At 34.8% G+C, this 21843-nt stretch overlaps 1 protein-coding gene across 2 annotated transcripts; it reads left to right on the forward strand.

Annotated features, from left to right (window-relative positions):
* Positions 1-10056: 10056 nt before the first annotated feature.
* LOC136823218 (FERM domain-containing protein 8-like) lies at positions 10057-20377 on the forward strand. 2 transcript variants are annotated; one of them, XM_067079391.1, is made up of 12 exons: positions 10057-10469; positions 11687-11713; positions 12004-12273; positions 14061-14228; positions 15472-15576; positions 15887-15984; positions 16571-16698; positions 16985-17170; positions 17849-18149; positions 18984-19051; positions 19485-19522; positions 20150-20377. In XM_067079391.1, the coding sequence occupies exons 1-12, from the start codon at positions 10403-10405 to the stop codon at positions 20212-20214; spliced, it is 1521 nt and encodes a 506-aa protein (XP_066935492.1). In that variant the 5' UTR covers positions 10057-10402; the 3' UTR covers positions 20215-20377. The 2 variants fall into 2 exon arrangements, with proteins under 2 accessions (XP_066935492.1, XP_066935493.1); XM_067079392.1 differs by lacking the exons at positions 10057-10469; positions 11687-11713; positions 12004-12273 and adding an exon at positions 13712-13902.
* The last annotated feature ends 1466 nt before the right edge of the window (positions 20378-21843 follow it).

Raw genomic sequence — 21843 nt, forward strand, 5'->3', positions numbered from 1 at the left:
ATATTAAAACCTTTCTGTATATATTTGGTTCTTCAAAACCATTTCCCTTTCCCGCAGCAGGCTTTAAAGTTCATGTTGACCCCCGGTTTTATTTGCGCGGTAATCTAGAAAGGCCTTTAGTGCGGTATAAACAAATGATTTCATTGGTTTAAAAAAGTCAAAACATCAAGCTATATCACGTGATCAGAATCATGATCGGAATAAACGGAAGGTCATATGTCATATGATATTTTCGCGCGTTTTAATTCGGCAAAGTTTAGTAAACTCGACCACGTATCAATGTTTTGATTTTTCAAGCGGGGATTTCTGTAGAATGATAAAATATGGCTTGACTGGAATCGACACCATAACAGCAGTGCCATTGCTTCCACCGGCGCTCCTTCGCAGCTGTTTATCAAATTTCCACCAATGAGGTTGCCCCATTTCAAACAGCCCTTCTTTTTGGCACCCATGGCCTCTCAGCAGCAGTGCCTTGCACGACGGGCGGCTGTAAAATCCCACCCTTCATATATTTGTTTCAATCTGTGATTCGTGGCTTAGGTTTTTTCTCATCTTCAATTTACTGCACTGAAGAAAGCGGGAATTTGACGTGAGAGTTAGATTGTCAACAAAGTGCCGAAAAAAATCATTGAATAAAAGAAGAACTTAAAATCTTAAATATTTTCATTTTAAAGAATAGTGCTAGGGTAGATCGTCAACTACCATTTTTAGCATGATGTCAAAAAATTCAAAGTGTAATATTTTTTTGTGAAAATTTAATCTATTGTAAGACATTTTGCGCAATTTTTAACCTCCTAGGTCAAAAATCCAGCATTCCCCAGGGGGGTCTTTGATTCGCACTTAAGCAAAAAATGAGTAAAATGGCATTTTTTGCACATTTAAAGACTATGAAAGCCCAGTAAAGGGTCAAAATGGTTTCTAAATGGTGTCTTGTACTAATATACAACATAAAAAGACAAAATAACCCCAGCGAGATCGCTCAATGTTTCAATTTCAAGCTAAAAAGGCTGATTTTCTCCGATTCTGGGTAGCAAAATACATGAAAGCAGAATTTTTGAGGACCCACAACTTTTAAACTTTTTAAGGTACACACTCGAAATTTTCAGTAATTAAACACTTCAGAGAAAGCTCCAGGTAAAATCAAACTTGAGTTTTCAAAAATTTCCTATAAATCCATAATGGCGCCCTAGAAATTGAGTTTTCATGCTATATGCCAATATTTCAAGCTAAAACTTGGTTTTCTTGGGCTAAAATCTCAAAAATGGTTTCAAATGGTGTCCTGAAACTTTGGGTGCTGAAAGTATTCTGGAAAAACTCTGGGAGAATCAAAATGGTTTGGGTTAGAAATTTACCAAAGTTCGCCATTATGGAATTGCATTTCCACTTAAAACGCAACATTTAGAGTTAAAGTCTAATTTTCTCAGGCTAAAATCTCAAAAATGGTTTCAAATAGTGTCCTGAAATCTTTTGGTGTTGAAAGTATTCTGAAAATACTCTGGGAGAAACAAAATGGTTTGGGTCAGAAATTTGCCCAAGTCTGCCATTATGGTATTGCATTTCCCATTAAAACGCGATATTTAGAGTTAAAGTCTGATCTTCTCAGGCTAAAATCTCAAAAATGGTTTCAAATAGGGTCCTGAAATTATTTGGTGTTGAAAGTATTCTGGATATACTCTGGGAGAACCAAAATGGTTTGGGTTTGAAATTTGCCTAAGTCTGCCAATATGGTATTGCATTTCCTACTAAAACGTGATATTTATAGTAAAAGTCTAATTTTCTCAGGCTTAAATCTCAAAAATGGTTTCAAATAGGGTCCTGAAATCTTTTGGTGTTGAAAGTATTCTGGGAACAATCAAGGAAAATCACAGTGGTTCACAATGGAGATATATATGCCAAAGTCTGCCATTATGAATTTTATTTCTTTAGGAAGAACACTCAAGCTTACTCAAAACATTGTGTTTTAGAATGAAATACAATTCCATAATGGCAGACTTTGGCAAATTTATGACCCAAACCATTTTGGTTTTCCCAGAGTATTTCCAGAATACTTTCAAAACCAAAAGATTTCAGGACCCTATTTGAAACCACTTTTGAGATTTCAGCCTGAGAAAATTAGAGTTTAGCTCTAAATATTGCGTTTTAGTGGGAAATGCAATTCCATAATGGCAGACTTTGGCAAATTTCTAACCCAAACCATTTTGGTTCTGCCAGAGTATATCCAGAATACTTTCAACACCAAAAGATTTCAGGACACCATTTGAAACCATTTTTGAGATTTTAGCCTGAGAAAATTAGACTTTTACTCTAAATATCGCGTTTTAGTTGGAAATGCAATGCCATAATGGCAGACTAGGGCAAATTTCTGACCCAAACCATTTAGATTCTCCCAGAGTATTTTCAGAATACTTCCAAGATCCAAAGATTTCAGGACATCATTTGAAATCATTTTAGAGATTTTAGCCCAAGAAAACCAAGTTTTAGTTTGAAATATTGGCATTTAGCATGAAAACTCAATTTCTAGGGCGCCATTATGGATTTATAGGAAATTTTTGAAAACTCAAGTTTGATTTTTCCTGGAGCTTTCTCTGAAGTGTTTCATTGCTGAAAATCTCAAGTGTGTACCTTAAAAAGTTTAAAAGTTGTGGGTCCTCAAAAATGCTGCTTTCATGCATTTTGCTACCCAGAATCGGAGAAAATCAGCCTTTTCAGCCTGAAATTGAAACATTGAGCCATCTCGCTGGGGTTATTTTGTCTTTTTGTGTTGAATATTAGTACAAGACACCATTTAGAAACCATTTTGACCCTTTCCTGGCCTTTTATAGTCTTAAAATGGGCAGAAAATGCCATTTTTACTCATTTTTTGCTTTAGTGTGAATCAAAGACCCCCCTGGGGAATGCTGATTACACTTTGAATTTTTTGACTTTGCCATTTGACGATCTACCCTAATAGTGCAAAAATATGAAACATAGAAAAGTTTCATTTTTCATTGTTTTAATTGAAATGAGGGATTTGGAAAATTTTCTATGTTTGGTTTTTTGCATAAACCCCTATAACTATGGTCGAGCACCCTTTGATATGTTGGCTTGAAATCGAAAATGAAACTGGCCCGTACTCGAAATCCCGTAATCTTGATATACAAGTTTAAGTCTATACTGACTATTGCCTTAACGGGAAATATTTCCCGAATGGGAAGGTGAAAATAACCCAAAAGGAAACTGTTTCCAGATTGAAAATTTCTTTTCTGTTTCCCGTTTTGGTCAGGACTTTTCTTTGTTCCCGAACGGGAAGTTGAATTTTTGTAAACAAAGCAGATTTTTGTTTCCCGATCGAGAAGAAGTTTCCAAATAGGGAAGTTTTTAATTGGGAATGGGGAAAGTAGAATTAAGAAGCGATTACCCGGTGGATCTCTTAAGTACCCAGTGAAAGGTTTTTATTTACCTTCTTTTACAATAAGCATCAGTTATTTACCTTCCATGACCATTTCCCGAGTGCGCAGAGGTCACATTCCCGATCGGGAAACTGGTTAACTTCCTGATTCGGAAACTCTATCCATTTCGGGAAGTTTTTTACCTTCCCGTTCGGGAAATATTTCCCGTTAAGGCAATAGTTGCCATTTCTATGTAGTGGTTCTGACTGTCTGGTGTCTTGTATTGTATTGTTTGAGTATAAAAAAGAAAATGAACGAGTTTTAAAGTATAATATTTCCTACTCAAAGTTTAATGCCATCCAGGTCACCAGGATGGCAATCTTTAGTGAAATAAACATTCTCTATAGATATCAGATCTGCAATTCAATGTCTTCAAAAATTTAAGATTTTAAGTTCTTCTTTTTATTCAATGATTTTTTACGGCACTTTGTTCACGATTAATAACTAACTCTTCTCTTGAGTCTTGCTTGCATCAAATTCCCGCCTTCTCAGAGAATTGAAGATAAGAAATAGTCTACACCTTAGTATCACAGATTGAAACAAATAAAAAAGGTGTTATGAAGGGTGAGTTTTTACAGCCGCACATCGTGCAAGGGTCTGAGAATCCAGGGGTGCCAAAAAGTACAACAATCTATCTCATATTGGTGGAAATTGGCCATCGAAGAAAATTTTTGTTACCCCCAGTCGGACGATGTGCATTTTTTAATTTTTTCTAGCCTCGGAAATAATTTTTCTTTTCCAGTGGTGGTCAGAAATTCCGATGAAAATCCATGTACTTTTGCACAATGCGTTGGAAATTCCACTCTTTTTTTCCTTTTTTAATTCAATTGCCTTGGAAATTCATACGTTTCTTCTCTCGCCTTGGAAATTTTGAATTTTGGTGAAAAATTTTGCCCTCAGAAATCCTGTGCCGTCCGCCCCCCCTGTTACAGACAAATTCTGGAATGGCCCGCCCAATTTAATGAACAATCCGCAAAGGAGCGCTGCAAGGCAATCAGTAGAAGAGACCAGGGGTGCCAAAAAGTACAACAATCTCATTGGTGGAAACTTAATAAACAATCTGCAAAGGAGCGCTGCAAGCAGTCAGTAAGAAGAGACCACTTCTGTTTTTATCGCAGATGTCAATATTTCTCGAAATTCACGCAAACCCAATTTTTTGAAAAGATATGCGCCGCAGGCGAATTTTTGTATAAAAAATAGCTTAAGCATTGTCAAGAATAGGTCAAACAAACTCGAGTATGACACCATGATGCTTAGCTCAGGGGTAAGGATGGAGGCGCAACCATGGTTTACGCAGAGAGGAAATTTTTGCATTTCTGTCACTCGCGTTGGCTAAAAATGCTCTCTTTAACACCATCATTGAAAATGAATGTAGTCTAAATTTGTCACGATTGTTTGGAAAAGGTGAAGCTTCTGCAGTTAACGTGTCGCAATAGTAAGTGAAAAGATATGCGCCGCAGGCGAATTTTTGTATAAAAAATAGCTTAAGCATTGTCAAGAATAGGTTAAACAAACTCGGGTATGACACCATGATGCTTAGCTCAGGGGTAAGGAAGCGCAACCATTGGCTAAAAATGCTCTCTTTAACACCATCATTGAAAATGAATGTAGTCTAAATTTGTTAGAGGCAAGGTATGATCGCTTGATAGCTTGTAAAATGAGGTAAAAAAAATTTAAAAAGGAAGGTTTTATCAGGGCTTGCGAATTAATTTCCTAACAAAGAGGGGCGGAAAACATAGTGACTAAGGAGGCGCAACCATGTTTTGCGCCGACAGGAGAAAATTTCTATTTTAACCCTCTGATGTGCTTAAAAATACGACTCCATTTCAGACTAATTTTGCCAAGAAAGCAGGTTATCGAAAGTCTACATCATGGGTAAAATTTCTTTGAAATAAGTTTCTTTTTATTTGCAAAAACGTGGTGAAGTCATGGCCGCCTCCTGCCCCCAGTGGCTCTGGCCCTGGCCCTGGATCACTCATCATGCATAACCATGGTTTTATCTTAAAAAAACACTTTCAAGGGGGCAAATTAGAGTTATTTAAGATTCGAGCCCGAGCGAAAAAATCTGGAAATTTAAGGTGAATCGTTTTATAAAATAGAGAATTTGAAATTTGCTGATTTTTTTGTGCACCTTCACCTGGCATCCCTTGAATTTGGGATAGGTGCGCACCTTGGGGTTTTCTACAAACTGTGAAAAGGAAAAATTCACGCGTTCACGCAAAAAACAGGGCAGATTCACGCATTCACGCAATAGAAATATGGATTTTCACGTTCACGCAAGTTTTTTCAATTCACGCATTCACGCAATTTTTTTCGATTTTCACGCATTCACGCAACCAAAAAAGCCCATTCACGCAAACCGCTGGGGGGGGCATGAAGAATTGCAATTATAGGGAAATGACGGAAATCCTCATATCTGGACGGTGTCAATAAAAGGAATCGAACAACGAATCAAGTGAATGCAGTCGAACACAATCAAATGATTACAATTGATTGTCGAACGCAATTGAATCACAATCGAATATTACCCAGGATTTGATTGTAAAGATTATGATTGATTACATTCAATTGATTCAATTGTATTCGATTTTATTCACTCTTGTACCGTACTTACACGCTTGTCCGTCCACGCTAAAAAAGCTCTAAAGAAGTGATCAAATTTAATTTAATCGCAATCAAACTTATCAAACATAATTGTAATCAATCTACCTTCAGTAGACTTTGATTGTTTCATTGACAATGAAGAAGGAGAACGATAAAAAATGTGCTGGTTAATTTTGAAAAACAAGTTTGTTAAAAGTTTGTGACAATTCTAACGATGCATAATTTTTATTACAGCCAATTCATTCCTTGTTTGGCAAATGCTAACATCTTGTTGACATTTGACAAAAATATTGCCAGAATAATAAAATATAATGCCTAACAAGAGAAAAACATAATAAATGTGATGTTGATAGTGTGATTGGATAATAAAAACGTACCAATCAGAAACTCGTAACTACTCAGAGGTGTTGCTTTTAAAGAGTGATAAGCTTAACCCAATAGAATAATACACCTTTCCCGCAATTCCAACTTCTCAGAAATTGCGTGGGGAAACACGTGTACTCCACGTTTGTGTATAAAATTTTCTAGGAGGTAATCAAACGTGAATTTGCCTGCAACTGGTTAGGGAATCTGGGTTTTCCCCTGGGTTTTCCCCTTGGTTTTCCCCTGGGTTTTCAACTTCTAACTTTTGATACCATACCATCATTTTTTGGGGAAGAACTTTCATGGTGGTACATTTTAAATAAAAAGGAAAAATTTGAGTGGATTCTGTTTGATAGAACTTAAAAAAAGCTCAAGAAACACAGGCAAAGAAAGGTTCATTTATTTATCTTCGGAGACCAAACCATGGAAAACAACAAAATATGTGCGCAAATTTTACAAATTAAGGGAAATGTGTATTGTCATTTTCATGACAAAGTGACATGCAATACAAAGAAGATTGGTCGATCGGTAAAAATAAAAATGAAATTAGAATTTCACCTATAAAATTTCCTAAAAAGACAGCAAAAACTACTACATCTACAAAAAAATGTAAAATAGAAAATAAAAAGACATGCAAAGATCGAATTCATGGATAAAATTAAAAATTGAACATAAAATTGGAAAAACTAACAAAATATTTGAAAATTTGGGAATCTGTAGAAGCAATGAAAATAAAAATGTTCTACCAAAATAAATTTAATTTTTACTTTAATTTTTGGAATTTCAGGGCTGGTCGGGCCGGCAAAACAACTAATCAAATTTGTCTCGCCTAAAGACAAATTCACTAAAGAATAAAGCTATACTCAATGTGATACCATAGTAGAAGCCGATATGAATTTAAATGTAATCAGAAGCTAATGAGCTCTCTCAGATAGTGCTTTTAGAGCAATGGCACATGAAGCCCTTACACTCTGAACAATTGTGCGTTTCATTTTTGGTTTGTAAACTAAACAAACAAGAGTTTTCTATTCTGGTCTGTAAATCATTTTTGGGTATGCCAATAGGTACACCAATGGAGTACCCCATGGATTGGCTCAAGGTTTTACAGCAACCCTCCGAATTATTCTTATGCAGGTAGTTTACGGTAGAAGTACTGTAAATTTGTCTAATATAATGTCAACAAAACAACAACCAACGTCGCTGTAAAATAAGAGTGCCTTATGTCCAATACTACATCTACTCCATCGTATGAGACAGGGATGTTTAAGTATTACCATGTTATGAGAAAGTTTCCTCGAAATAAACTGACAACATTCTGACATAATGGGGTAGGCATTTGGATAGCGTGACATTATAAACAACTGATGAAAATATCAAACTGACTTTTCAATTGCTGTAATATGAAAGAACACCCAATAGTTTAACTGAAGAGAATTATCAGTGAACTCAAGGAACAAGTCACAGGGGAAAACAGAAATTAATCACACCAAACATCAAATAACATAATTTAAAAATTTATTTATTATTCAATCCTTTGTTTCCATTGCAAAGGTTCTGAAGAAACGAATTGAGTGATTTGAGAATACTAACAAGGTTTTGACAGTCTCATCCCTTGACCCTGCCCTACCATTTCTTTTAAAGTAAAACAAGAATAGAATTTGAATTAACCCATCCATTATCAGTAATAGATGAACTTTTAGGGGTAACTCTCTCTTTGTTTAGGACGTGGACAGCTAATTAGTCTTGAAGGTATAGTCTATTTGACTTATCTTTGTTATTCATTGCCTTTATTTTGATAAGCCAAAAACACAAAAATCACAAATCATATTATTACCGTATTACTATAAAGCTAAGGCTACACTGATAGTTTTTTCAAGCAGCTGCAATGCAATTAGCGTTGCATTGCAAGCGCACGAGAAATTGCAAAATGTAGCACGTCAATTTTTTCTGCAATTGCTCTGCAACGCAATAAAAATATTGCAGAACAAGTTGCAAGTGTCTGCTACAAAATCAGTTTGAACTGATTTTGTTGCAGAAGAATCTGCAATTTTTTTGACGAGCTATCTGACATTCCAATCTTATTACCTCATTCAAACGTCAGACCTTCGAAAATCGAATGTTTTGAGAAAATCGAATGTTTTGTAGTTCGAATGTTTTGTAGTTCGAATGTTTTGTAATAGCGCACTGCGCTGAATCTAAAAAATAGATTCTATTTCTGACATAATCATTCATTACTCTCGATGTGTTTGTACGAGTTCCAATCCCATCAACCTTTGCGCTAATCTCTTTTGCACGTTAATTGCATCATTTGACAAAAGATATATTACAGCTAGCACGTATCTTTAATTGAGCCGCGTTGAATTGTGGGATTGCAACTCGTACAAATGTCAAAAAAAGTGAAAAGTAATGATTATATGACGTATGCGATGCGGAGCGCTATTCGAGTGTTTTTTTAAAGTTTTTCCTGGTTCCTTTTTTTAGATGGCTAGACAGCAACAATTGCATCGCAGCCGCCTGAAAAACCTATCAGTGCAGCCTTAGCTTAAGTGTGTACATCTTGGATATATAGTTGGATGCTCTTTGGTGCTTAATGAACAAAATTGAAACCACTGGATTTTTTGACCTGGGAACAATAGAATTTCTATCCCCATAGGAAGTTGGATGGAAATTTTCATTAAGTGCTGTTAATTTTTGTAATTAGTTGTTTTAAAGGAAGGCAATGGAATGGTTGAGCTTTATAAAACACAAAAACTTTGCAACATAATGGCTTTTCAAAATCTTTAATCATAAAGGGTATCTGTGGATGGGCGTGGTTTATTTTTTGTATGATACCTTCATTTTGATTCGAATTCACAAGCGAAAGAAAAACGATTTGTCAATATCATTTTGTGGTCTGATAATGAGAATGGTAGGTCGTTTCATGGGATATTTGAGATGTTTGCATTTCCTTAATGGCTTTACCAAAATTTTAATGAGCCATTTCCTATATTTAGAAAATCATAATTGATAATATTATGTGATAATGACCTGTTCCAATCACCTAATAGCATGAGATATTTTTACAAAAATGAAAACCTTAATTTCTAACACAGATATTATTACAGGAGATAAATTAGATTTTCAAATCTAGAATGAATATTTCCATTTCTTTCAAATTTTTCACAGTATGGTTTTCTCCTTTCAATTTTTATTTTGGGACAAAAAATAAAATGAAAATTGTTTGGGGACACACTGATTCGCAATAAATTTTTGATGAGATGAAATATAAAGAGTGAAAATTAATTTTACTTTTATTTAGTGTACAAGACCATCCCAAATTAATCTTTGTATCTCACAGAATATTCGACTGATTAATACTATTTTTCATCTCGTAATAAAAATATCTCTAGTAGTGGTTATATACAGAACTTCATCTGACAAAAGGAGGGAAATAAGCGACACAAAGCTTATCATTAATGTCATCCGAGCTCAAAGTCTCTAATGAAAGGACATCAACTTTATAAATATCCTTTTAAGAAATGTATTTAATTGAATTCTCTTTTGTCACACTGTGTATTTATGAATGATGCGCTTTCACTTAATATGATCGAATAAGTTTGAGTGTTTTAATGTGTATGTACTGTAGAATACTTTCTTAGAAATAGATAGAAAGACATGTAGTGAATGTTAAATAGTTATCTCGTATTTACGTTTTGAGTGTATGCTAGTGTGAGTTTTCACATACTATAATATACAGCTCATCTACTATCACAATAATCGGTACCATGAATCAACGAATTCAAAATGTTGGGAATTGGTTATAGATTCTTATTGTAAAAACCAAGATAGTTTTTTCTAAAAGTATGTTTTCAAAAAACTGATTCTCGAGTGGTGTTTATTCTTGGATTTGATTACTGTACCGATTCTTATTTTTATTGATTTCAGATGAGATGAATTAGACATCGAATCCATCACGTACGATCAATCATATTTTGAAGTTGTGTTAGCAGAGTGCAGTTAGATACCAAATGGAAGGACAACTGGATGAAAGTCAACACCTTTTGGAAGATGATAACCAGCAACCTCAAACCAGCTGTAAGTTGATCTCAGAACCAAGGACGAAAGTATTATTGACATTATTTAATATTATGACAGTGGGCTATCCATATTAGGAATATTCAAGTAGATTCTAGTTTTGAGAGTTTGTATAGACTAAGATTTCTTGAGTTATAGAGAAAATTGACCTATGAATGGACCTCAGGAATTCTGTCATTTTCATTCTTTGAGATCTCTCACTATTAGCCCTTTGAATTGGTTATAACCTTGAGTATACATTTTTCATATCATCTGATCAACTTTCGACCGTTGTCGGGGAAATTGTGTTACTTTATTTTTTTACCTGTTTTTCTCTTCCGAGTAGCCAGGAAGATCAGATTTCTTTAACTTATGGAGTAGAACTAGTAGTGGAAGAGCAAAACTCGATATAATGTTATTTGCTTTTAAGCTGTCAATATTACATGGATTATTCGAAAACAACATGAAATATGCAAAAAATACTTGTTATTGAAAGGCTAAAAATGAAGATTACATTGTTCAATAATTCAAATATTATTTAGCATTGCAGTACATAGATTTAGTTTTACTAGAGTTATTTGTGAAACAAGTTATCTGGTAGATAACCGCAAAAGGGGGTTTAGTTTGAAGTGAAAAATGGAGAAGCATTTTACTCATATGGCAGTGTTCAAAAGTTATATGAAAGTCATGAAAATAGTCTCGATTGAAGAAGATCAGGGCTATTCACTTAACGGTATAAAATTCTCCCCATCCTTCTCCCATTTCTAGATTTCGAAATCGTTTTATGACGGGCTCAATAAAAATGAGATTACATCATTTTTTTTGACGTCATTGATAGAAAGAGAGGTGGTTTTTTTATATTCCTCCTATCTTTCAGATTTTTTATACTCCAAATGTAATAACAGACATACAGATAGAAAGATAAAGTGGGAGTATTTTAAAAGCAGATGAAATACGTCTACAAAGTAAAGAAAACCTTCTGGTTTTGATGATGAGGAGAAAAGGGGAAGGGAACTCTCTCATTTTCTATCACGTCCACACACAGAATTTTTGCAAAGTCGATAACGTTATATAAATAAGATTTCGACCAAGTTAAGTCTTTATGAAAATACACGTTTGTAAAAATAGCTAACTACGAGAGACCATCACAGTGTTTTAAAAGAACAAAACCTTATATTTTGACGATTTGTTGTTGTTTGTGACTGCATGTGACAAGTGCACGTAATTTTGTTTTTCAGCGCGACGAAGTTACGGCTTACGAATTGGTAAACAAACTCTTTTTTTTGACTTGTTGACTGTATTAAATAAACCGAACCTGACACTGGCCAACACAATCTATATATGACTGTATGACAGACTGCTACTGTAGATCAAATATCACTTATTCTTTTTTTATTGATTTGAATTCATCTCATCTTTGAATGCACTTTATTAACACAACTCTTTATTGTTACGAAACCTGTAGGTATGTTATAGGCTCGCTGTCTAATGGGTTGATATATAGCTGACACTCAATACTGTAGTTAAACTTATTAAAACTTGTTTTGTTTTATAGCTGCAGTAGCAACCTCACAGATTGAACCACAAATCATGGGTGAAGGTGAAATAAGAAAACATCAAGATGTTGATGATGATGGAGAGGGGTTGGATGTAGTAGAACCACTCCCTTCAAAAGATGGGGAACAACCAGAGACCAGCAAACCAAATAAGAAAGGATTGAAATTAACATTGAAGGTAGATGCAGCAGCTAAACATAATATGCAACGCCATCAATGGCAACAACAACAAGATTTATTGACGCCCTCCAGTAAAGGAACGCCCAAACGTAAGTCATTATCCGTCAAATTGAGATGCGGTTATATGCTGATAATCACGACAGCGAATGAAGGATTTCTTACATAGGTGTATCTGTATACTTAAAACCTGATTGGTTAAAACTCACTAGCTCATAGCATCTTCCGTTTGTCGTTGTCGTGATTATTCTAGTATACTTAACTTCACTAATGTCACTTTCTATATTAAACTCAACTCATCTCCTTTTGTAACAAAAAACCACGATTGAGCTAATGGGGGGCTATAAATGGGGTCTCCTAATACCTAAAAGTGTATATTTATGAACTTTATGAATATAAAAGAGATAGAGAGAGATGACATCATTAGAAAGCTACGAAAATGACAAGTTTGATCAAATGCTTTGTGAAAGTTAAGAGTAGGGTTGCGTGTTCTTGTCATTAGGTCACCTTGGTCTCTTGCATCATAAGGTCATTAAGGAGATGAAAGCAATTAGAAACTCATTACCGCATGATTGTTCAACTTCTTCGGATATTATAATGTCTTGTTTTGCTTTCAACAAGAAATTGAGTTTTGAAAACGAATTGGCAAACTTTCCTTTGCTATGAGGCGTGAAGCTTTATGAAACTTTTATTATGTTTTCGATAATGTTAAGTGTTTAAACAGATCAAGTTGAAAGGATATGAGGCACTTCTAGATGAATTATGTGACTAAAAGTCTTTCAATAACAATGTATAGTTAATGTGAAGGACTTTTGAGTCGTTATTGAGCTTTACAAGAAAATTGAAAGAGCTACTAACGGAGTTTGGTGCGAAAATGTTTTAAAACAAAATGAAGTCTTGCTTTACTTGATTTTTTCAGAGAAGTTTTAGTGTAAAATTCGCTGTTGTCAAGCTCTTGAGTGTAAAGAGTAAACTGAAAAATGTTCACAACTTTCGAGATTTTTGTTTTGAGTTTATTGTTGTTTATGTTTGAGCTGTGAGTGAGGAGAGATTGTTATTTGCTCCATCTACTTTAGCGAAGAGAGAATTCCTCTCTAAATATGGCTTATGGTGTGTCGTTTCTCCCTTGGAAGTCAGAAAGTCTTGCTGTGAAAATATTGGAAGTCAAGGTCTTGATGAGGTTTTAAAGAGAAGAAGGGGAGGAGAAAATCTTCTACCATATTTTGTTCAAACGGCTTTTCGAGGAAAAAGAGGAGGAAAGTACCTCAACGATAAACTCGCCCATCATTTTTTAAGATAACGCTTTAAAGAGATACAGTGCTGTGTTTTGAGTGAAAGTGAAAATTGCTGACTTTGTATATATTTGTTTTCGTCACTTCGTCATCATTTTGGTGTGTTGACGTTTCCTGATGTCATGTTTTTGCAAGGAAAGACGTGTGACGGCGACGTTCCTTTTCGGACTTTCTTTTCCTTTTCCGTGTTTTACTTGTTTTTGTGGTTATGTTATCACTTACTTCTTATCTTGAGTTTGGGAGAAATGAATTACTTTCTTGTGGAAAGGGCTTTAACTTTTGATGTTATTACAGTATACAGTATACCTAAAGGTTTTCTGATTATCTTAAAAGAGATTTGAGAGAAAAAAATTGACTTCAAAATGAGACATTCATCGGTATCAAATGTTCAGAGCAAAAAAAAGCTCGAAAAGAAGATTTCAGTCAAAGGTAATACTTTTCAAAATGGCGAAATTGTGTTTTAATAGTTTTAGAATGTGGGTCTTGCTTTCTTTTATCATTTTATTCGAAACCCCAGAGCAAATTTTCATTCTTAGCATGTTTTTTTTAACTTTAAAATGTATAATTTTAATTTATCTATTTTACAGCAATGAACGTTGCAGTGTTTCTCAAAGAAGGTGAAGGCCATCTACTATTGTTGGAGAGAGGGAAAATAACAACGGCAGGTGAAATCAAAATGATGATGATGGAGATACTATCCATACCCAAAACCTCTTCTCACGTCTTTGCCTTGTGGTTCATCTCCCCTTATTTAGGTAAGCCTCTCTTTTGTTAACGTGTTTTTTATTTACACATGAAAGCGAGAATGAAACTTCCTTTTCCATCAACCAAGATATGTTTTGAAAATGGATACACTTCTTTACAAGAAAAAATGTTTTTATAAGAATTCAAAGATTCAGAGACTTTGGTCTGTCTTTGTGGACTTAAAGGAGGTTGTTGTATCAAGAAAATCCTGATCATACCGTATTACTTCGAATTAACGCCCCCTTCTTTTAAACGCCCCCTCGAATAAACGCCCCTCCTAAAAGGAAAATTATTTAATATTCGCCCCCTCAAATAAACGCCCCCTTCGAATGAGGAGGGGCGTTTATTAGAAACTTGTGACTTTAAATACTTCAATACCAGCGTTGATTGGGTTTGAAAAGGAAGATTTTAGTCATTTCTTGTAACCAGAGTAGTTTTCGATGCAATTTTAATCGTTGAACCAAAGAAATTTTGCACTAAAATCCTGATAAAGAACTAAAACAAAGGATGTGTTTGCTCCAAATATTCGACTTTAGACTAAAATAATTCAATAAACTCCCCCTTCTTTTAAACGCCCCCTCGAATAAACCCCCTCCTAAAATCAAAAAAATTAAATAAACGCCCATCCATCCAGTTGAGATACAATACCGTTTTGATAGAAAGAGGTGTTTTTTGGTTAAATTACCCATCATTCTCGAGATTTCTTTACATACTCACAAACCTCAGTTGCAACATTGCTTTATATCTTCAAACCTAAATAGCTAAGAAAGAAGGCAGAAAAAGGCCTGGGAATTCCAAGATATTTTGACGTTGTTTTAAAAACACAAGTACAAGATTTAAATATTTGTATTGATTGTCGGCCTGCTTTTTGGTCAAATCAACAATCAATTTCAATATATGAAAACAATAGCTTCTAAAGATCATCATTTAAACGATCCAACAATCTGATTGCTTTGATTCGAGTTTTTATTGACTCTCCAGACGTGATTGTTTAAACGATATTTAGATCTATCAATCAATTTACATTATCCCTCCCCCTGAAAAGTTAAAGAATTAGTTTTGATCTGTCTTTCATCGAAATTCTCTTAATTAGCAGGTGTTTTTCTTTGATGGTTTGACCATTATGGGGTCGTCAAACCTTCCTTAATGTTTTATTAATGATTATTAATGTAAGGCCATTATTTACCAAACCCTACCCTTGAACGTTCAATACACAACAGTCAATCACCCTTTTCTTCTTGTTTCATTGTTTAGAAATTCAACTGAAAGATCACCACATCCCATTCTTACTACGGAAACAATGGTCTGAATTATTGGAAGAATTTTCATTTTGTAAAGACGAAGATGACAGATCATCAGGTATCCATAGCAACCTACACCTACACCTCATTTTAAGTTATCGAAAATTGGCTAAAAACTGATAGTTTTCGACCCAAGAAATATATGACAAATCCTCCAAAATATGAACCCCACTTTCAAAAAGAGGAGGATCCCAACCTTTCAACAAAGGCCACTCTACAAACTCTGTCAAATCTAAGTTTTTGTATTTGTTTCTAAAAGAGAAAAAATCTATCAATTGGTGCTAGAATTATAACATTTTCCACTTTTATCTGGAAAAGCTCATGACATCTTCAAAAACTTATTCGTCACACTTGAATTTCTTTTCCAGACGAGCCAGTTCTTGTCTTTCAACGGAATTCATTTTTATCTTTGGCTGATGAAGAAAAACAAAGTCACAAACTGGTCATCCAAAGACTTTTCCAAGAGGTATGAGTTCTCTCTCATGTTTCTCTTATTGAAAGATGAAGTCATTCACCTGATCTTTTTAAAAAGCAGGAAAGAAAATGCTCACAGACAACTCAACATTTGAGATGGGGGTCATCCGTATAGTACGTGCGCAAAATGTTTCCAAATATTTGACACTCCTCCCCCCTTGTACCCAAAGAACATATCATATTATTTTGCACAATAAACCTTTTCACTGTGTACGTAGTATATGGATGGCTCCATAAAATGTCCCATGAAGGGACAAAAAGGTGCTTGTTGTTATCGAGAAGATTGATTCATGGAGAATCTACTGTAATCCTCAGCTTCTCAATCATCGATAGTTTACACACGATCATTGACAGCTCACCGAAGATCAAACCTGCGATGTGGTGAAGAAAACCCAACTCCGGGAGAATTTTTTGACATATTAAAAAAAAACACGTCAAGTATGTTGCTATCTTGGGCTATCAAAATGTTGGGAACTCGATAGTTTTGACAAGGCACTAGATCAACCTGATCATCCCTGGTCGGATTCTTATTTTCCACGGACAACTTCTTAAAATTTACTTGCATTTTTCCTTTACAGGCTAAACACAACATTTTGACGACACGTTATCCAATCCCGATTCCCGATGCCGAAATCTTAGCAGGAATGATCGCTAGAGTGAAGCTAGGTCCTTATAATGCAGAAGTACACAAAGCAGGGTTTTTCAAGTGAGTTTCTGTTTGTCAATCGCATAAGATGTCTATAATGACCTTCACTATTTATTTATATATTGTGAAACTTGGGCTTCTACCTGAATTTATTCGTAATTCGTCAATCAATGCGGTTCCTTTATGTTTGCAAGTATAACCAAAGATCGTTAATTTTTCTTAAAATATCAGCAAATTTCCGACCATCTAGTGCTTTTAATAGCAGTGGTAATTGTTCATAATAATGGAACGATATTTGGTTGTCCTGACACTCCTAGTAATTTTCAACCACATTATGATATTCCAGAAAAACACTATCAGAATATTTACCATATTACGCCATCGGAAGCAATAAATTCTTGCAACTTCTTCGACAATCGAGCAGCGAGCAGCATCTCTTACAGCAATACGAACGTGCCACTAACAAGTCACATGATTCGTTGTCATGCCAACTGGAATTCTTGAAATATTGTCGCAGCCTTTCGTTTTATGGGTAAGTATCATTTCAATAGACCTTTTCGAATGGAATAAAAAATAGGGCGATATGGCACCTACAAGGTGTAGGACCGAAAGAAATTTAAGCGATCTCATATGATGCTAATGTTACTTTTATTAATGGGCTAGTGAAAGAAAAGGCTTTTGTCTTCACTAGAGAGGATTGATGTTTTTGAGGCATTGCTAATCACTGTTGAATGATCCATATTTATTGCTCTTTATGGTCGATCATTTTAACGTTGTAAACCAAAGGATTGTTTTTCTCAAACATTTTTTGTCACGACGTACAGTCTGTATTATTTTCATCTCATCATGAAATCTAGGTCATCGTGATTCCAGATCCCCTGCTTGGAACGGAGAATTTATTTTTGTATTGCAAAAATTTTGGAAAAGGGATATATCTGGATATATGCAAAATTATCAACATTTTGTAAAGAATTTTATTTACTGCTCGTTTTATTTACTTGATATTGTTTCGTGCGAATTACATGAAATCAAAGCAAAAAAAAATCTCTAATTCAAAACCCTCGTATTAGCGTTCAAGCTATCGATTCTCTCTGAGAATTTTTATCTCCCGCGTTTCATTCGGTCTACTTAACTTTCGGAAAACATTGCCGTGACAGCCGTCTTCAAATTACGAGAAAACTAAAAGAGCACGATTCCTTTTCTACTTTAGATGTGCATTTTTCAAAGGATCAGCAATCCAAGATGGTATCGAAATGAAACCTTGGAAATCTTGTGAAAAGGATGTCATAGTGGGAATCAATCGGTTAGGAATTACTTTATTCAACGGTAGTAAAGAAGAAGTATTAATTCACTTACCATACGATGATTTATCATGGGAATTCATTCGAAGCAAAGATGTTGGCAACAAAGAAGAGGAACAAAGCAAAGGGGAAGATATTTTCTGTATTGAGTATGATACCATTCATGATGGAGAACAAAATTCTGAACAAATACAAATCCTTTCAAATCAGGTATGCGTTGCTCCCACGTGGAATTGATTTTCGAAATTCGTGCTTTTGCGACCCTACCTGTGGCGAAGACAAACAGGGTACCCTGTCCAGTGGCACAGACTCGGATATCGTTTTGCTTAAGTATGGGCCCTCCTTCGTTATCTATCAATCGGGTTAATCAACATCCAAACATTTATGATTAAGGGTAGTTCTGAATTGAGACACAATGCTTGATCGACCTCTTTTTTGACGTGATTGATGGCGCGAGTCGCCTGGCAAGGTTTTTCTTTGTTGTGGTATTTTAGGTCCTTTCGGGCCAAGTTAAAGGAGCCAAACGAAATCATCATCTACTTCTCTAACTCTCTACCACAGGAAACATATTTTGGCGGGAATATTTGAATGGACTCTAAAGTTTCACGGCTGGCGGAGGGGTTGAAAGGTGCCTTTTGCTGGGTGGAGTGGTACCTTTTTTTGGGTGGAGTGGTGATTTTTATTGGGTGGAGTGGCAGAATTCTAAGATTTTAATTTTTAGACGGAATTTCAGAAATTAAAACGGAGACGAAAAATTAAACTGTTTTATAGTCCGAAAAACTGGAATTTAGCCAAAACTCGGTCGGAATGTCAAAACGGAAAAATTTACGAGATTTTTGACAGAAATCCTGATTTTCAAAGAAATTTCGGTGGTGGAATTATGATTCTTGTTTATACAGTTTGGCGGAATATAAAGAAAAGCTGATGGAATTGTGGAACTCCCTTTCCCCTTCACCCTTGTGAAACCCCCTCTCTTTACATGAAACTTGATTTGAATTAAGGGAGCAGGATGTTTAAAATTGTATCAACTTTTTTTTTTGACAGGCTTGCATGATGGATGCTATGGTGACGTCATGTATCAATTTCATGAATGTTATGAAGATCCCTAAAACGTAAGATGGTTGCTTTATTGCCTCTGTTTAAGATATGAAGCCCTTTTGTATATAGTGTCATTTTGAATTTTATATTCTGTCGTAGTTAAATGAAAGTACACGTTTTTTATAAGAACATAAGGCTTCGATGGCCAAAATATTAAGAACAAGTCAAAAACATTTTAAGGCTTCGCAGACACCCAATTTCTTAGGAAAATGACCAAAAATACTCACAAAATGGTGAAATTAAGAACATGTTAAGAACATTTTTAGGCTTAAAACTCAAAAATCCGAAGGCTACAAAAAATGTTTATGTTCTTATAAAAAAAATCATGTAAATATATGACTTCTTCAGACACCAATTTTCTCGTAAAATATAGCGCTTCTAGTTTAATTATATTACGATGCGAATGATGAAAGAATGTATGAAACAAATTTACCAATTTATTTTCAGGCCAACCAGTGCAGACTACAAGAAAATCTTGGATATCAGTAAGTAATTTAAAAAAAAATGCCAGCTCATTGAATTCCTGTAGATTGTCGATATCTTTTTAATTCATTTAAAATTGTTATCTCGAGACGACCAATTCATCGTGGTTACAACCCTTAAATTGTTTTTAGAATTCTGACGTGATCAAGAAAAACCACAATTTCTCAGTGTTTTATATGATATCTCATTTCGAGGGTCATAGCATAGATCGATATTGATACAGATTGGAGTCCATTTTATCATAAAGGAATCCAAATGAGCGTTCTTTTTTAATTGACTGAGATTGAATTTTATCGTGTGACACGTTTTTATAAAAATGATAGCCCTATTAACAATATCCATACAATGGTCATTGTATGACCCTTTGCCCTGATCCTTAAAAGTTTTAAAGGATTGGATTTCTTGTCAGTTAATCGAAAACAGGGACAAATCCAGTTTAAAACAATTTTAGAGCTACTCACGATTATGCACCCAACATAACCCAAGCATTAGTATTAACATGATCAAGGGTCCAAAAAGCATGTTCCCAAGTTTAAGTCTGAGGTGGTGAAAAAATTACCCTCGTATGACGAGAAAACAATAACTTTAAATGGTAAACTTTGATGAGTTTTCCTTCTTTTTTTTTCCAGGTTACTCTACGATGCCATCTTCCAAGAAACATAATTTTTCGCTTACTCGTCCATTCAAGCGGTGATTGGATAAAACGTCTTTTTTTATCAATAGAGTGACAAAGTGGGAGATTATTGGGTTCGGTTTATATAACAAAAGAATTGAGATAACTTTTTGTAAATAATTTAATCTATTTGTATATTTTTTCAATGTTAATAAAAAGAATTTATCTAATAATTTAGAAGTAATTATTCAAATTGTTGGTATTTTTTTGATTATATTGCTGGTCCAATTCAAGATTGTCGATGATGTAACTCTTTTTGGAACACTTAAAAACCAATTTGGGTGAAAAATACTTTGTTTCGACATGTCATCAATTAACCCATTCATTAATTTTGATTGATTTTTTTCCCATCCAATAAAATATCCTCTACGACGATAGTTATAATTGACACAGACGGCGCAGTATTCGTCTTTTCGATCGCCTTCTACCAGGAAGTCAAAAAAAGAACTTTCCAATTTGTCATTTTCTACATTTGTACATTTTTTAGTTTCGCATCCCTGCTCTTTTCTCGGAAGCGAACGATATCAAAACATTCGTAATCTCTAGCTAGGATGGGAGGTGAATGCTAACGATTAAAGATGTCCTTAAGTCGTCAAAACACTCTAGGAGCCAGCCATCAATCACAAAAAATGATTGTGTTTTTGACAAAGTTGATTGCTTAAACCACCGAAGTCAATCTTACTAATTCAGGAACTCGAAACTAAGCGAACATTACTTTCGAATGCAATTAAGGCAATCCAATTAGCGGAATGGTCTTTTTCCAAAATCCAAACGTCATTTTTCAAGCATTTAATCCAACTTGCATATAAAAACGAGACAAGCGGCTTGGCTCTCAACATCTATCTTTCTTCACATAAACGATTTTACAGAAGACGAATTTTTTGTATCGAAAACATTTTCTTTTCGAGATTTTTTCATTACAAGCTACCGTATAATCTCGAAACGATCGCACATGGCGCGATAAAATTTCATCAGGAACGGGTCGGTTTTCAATATCATTCAACGTTACAAGCATTAAGATGAAAACCAACAAAAAATTTCTTAGCATTTCTCTTCCAATACAAGCATTACAATGAAGACATCAAAAATAACCCAATGAAACAACTTTACTTAGTATCATCCATTAACTAAAAGAAGGTTGTATAATGATGCTGTTGATTGCACTTTTCAAGAGAGAACATCACATTTAAAATCCCAAATGATCCACTCTTTCTCTCCTGCTTTGTCAAACCAAAGCAAAAAAATATTTGTCACAAAATTTTTACATTTGTTTTTACTAACTAACCTTTCCATGTGTATCTAACAGTGCTCATACCGTGAGTAAAAGTAATACAATATTTTGATGGATAAACCAATCAGATTGATGCATTTCATCACGTGCTATCCATCAAAATATTCGAACCGTGAAAAATGTGGAAGTTTCCGGTTAATGAGTTCTGTGCAATATTTAGCTTAACATGTTACTTTATTGAGAAAGTAATTAGTCGTCTAGGTCCAATTAGTGCGACATCAACACCAAAGTGCAAAGAGTTGTAATGAATACATAACCAAAGCTGAAAAAGTTCACTTGTTAAAACATATCATTTTTCCTGGCTAACCAGGAAGGGCTCGAGCGTGGGTTCAAAAGAGTCAAAATTGTAATCGGTTATG

This window comes from Clytia hemisphaerica, unplaced genomic scaffold (assembly GCF_902728285.1).
Source record: "Clytia hemisphaerica strain Z4C2 unplaced genomic scaffold, Clytia hemisphaerica genome assembly, whole genome shotgun sequence".
Lineage (NCBI taxonomy): Eukaryota > Metazoa > Cnidaria > Hydrozoa > Leptothecata > Clytiidae > Clytia > Clytia hemisphaerica.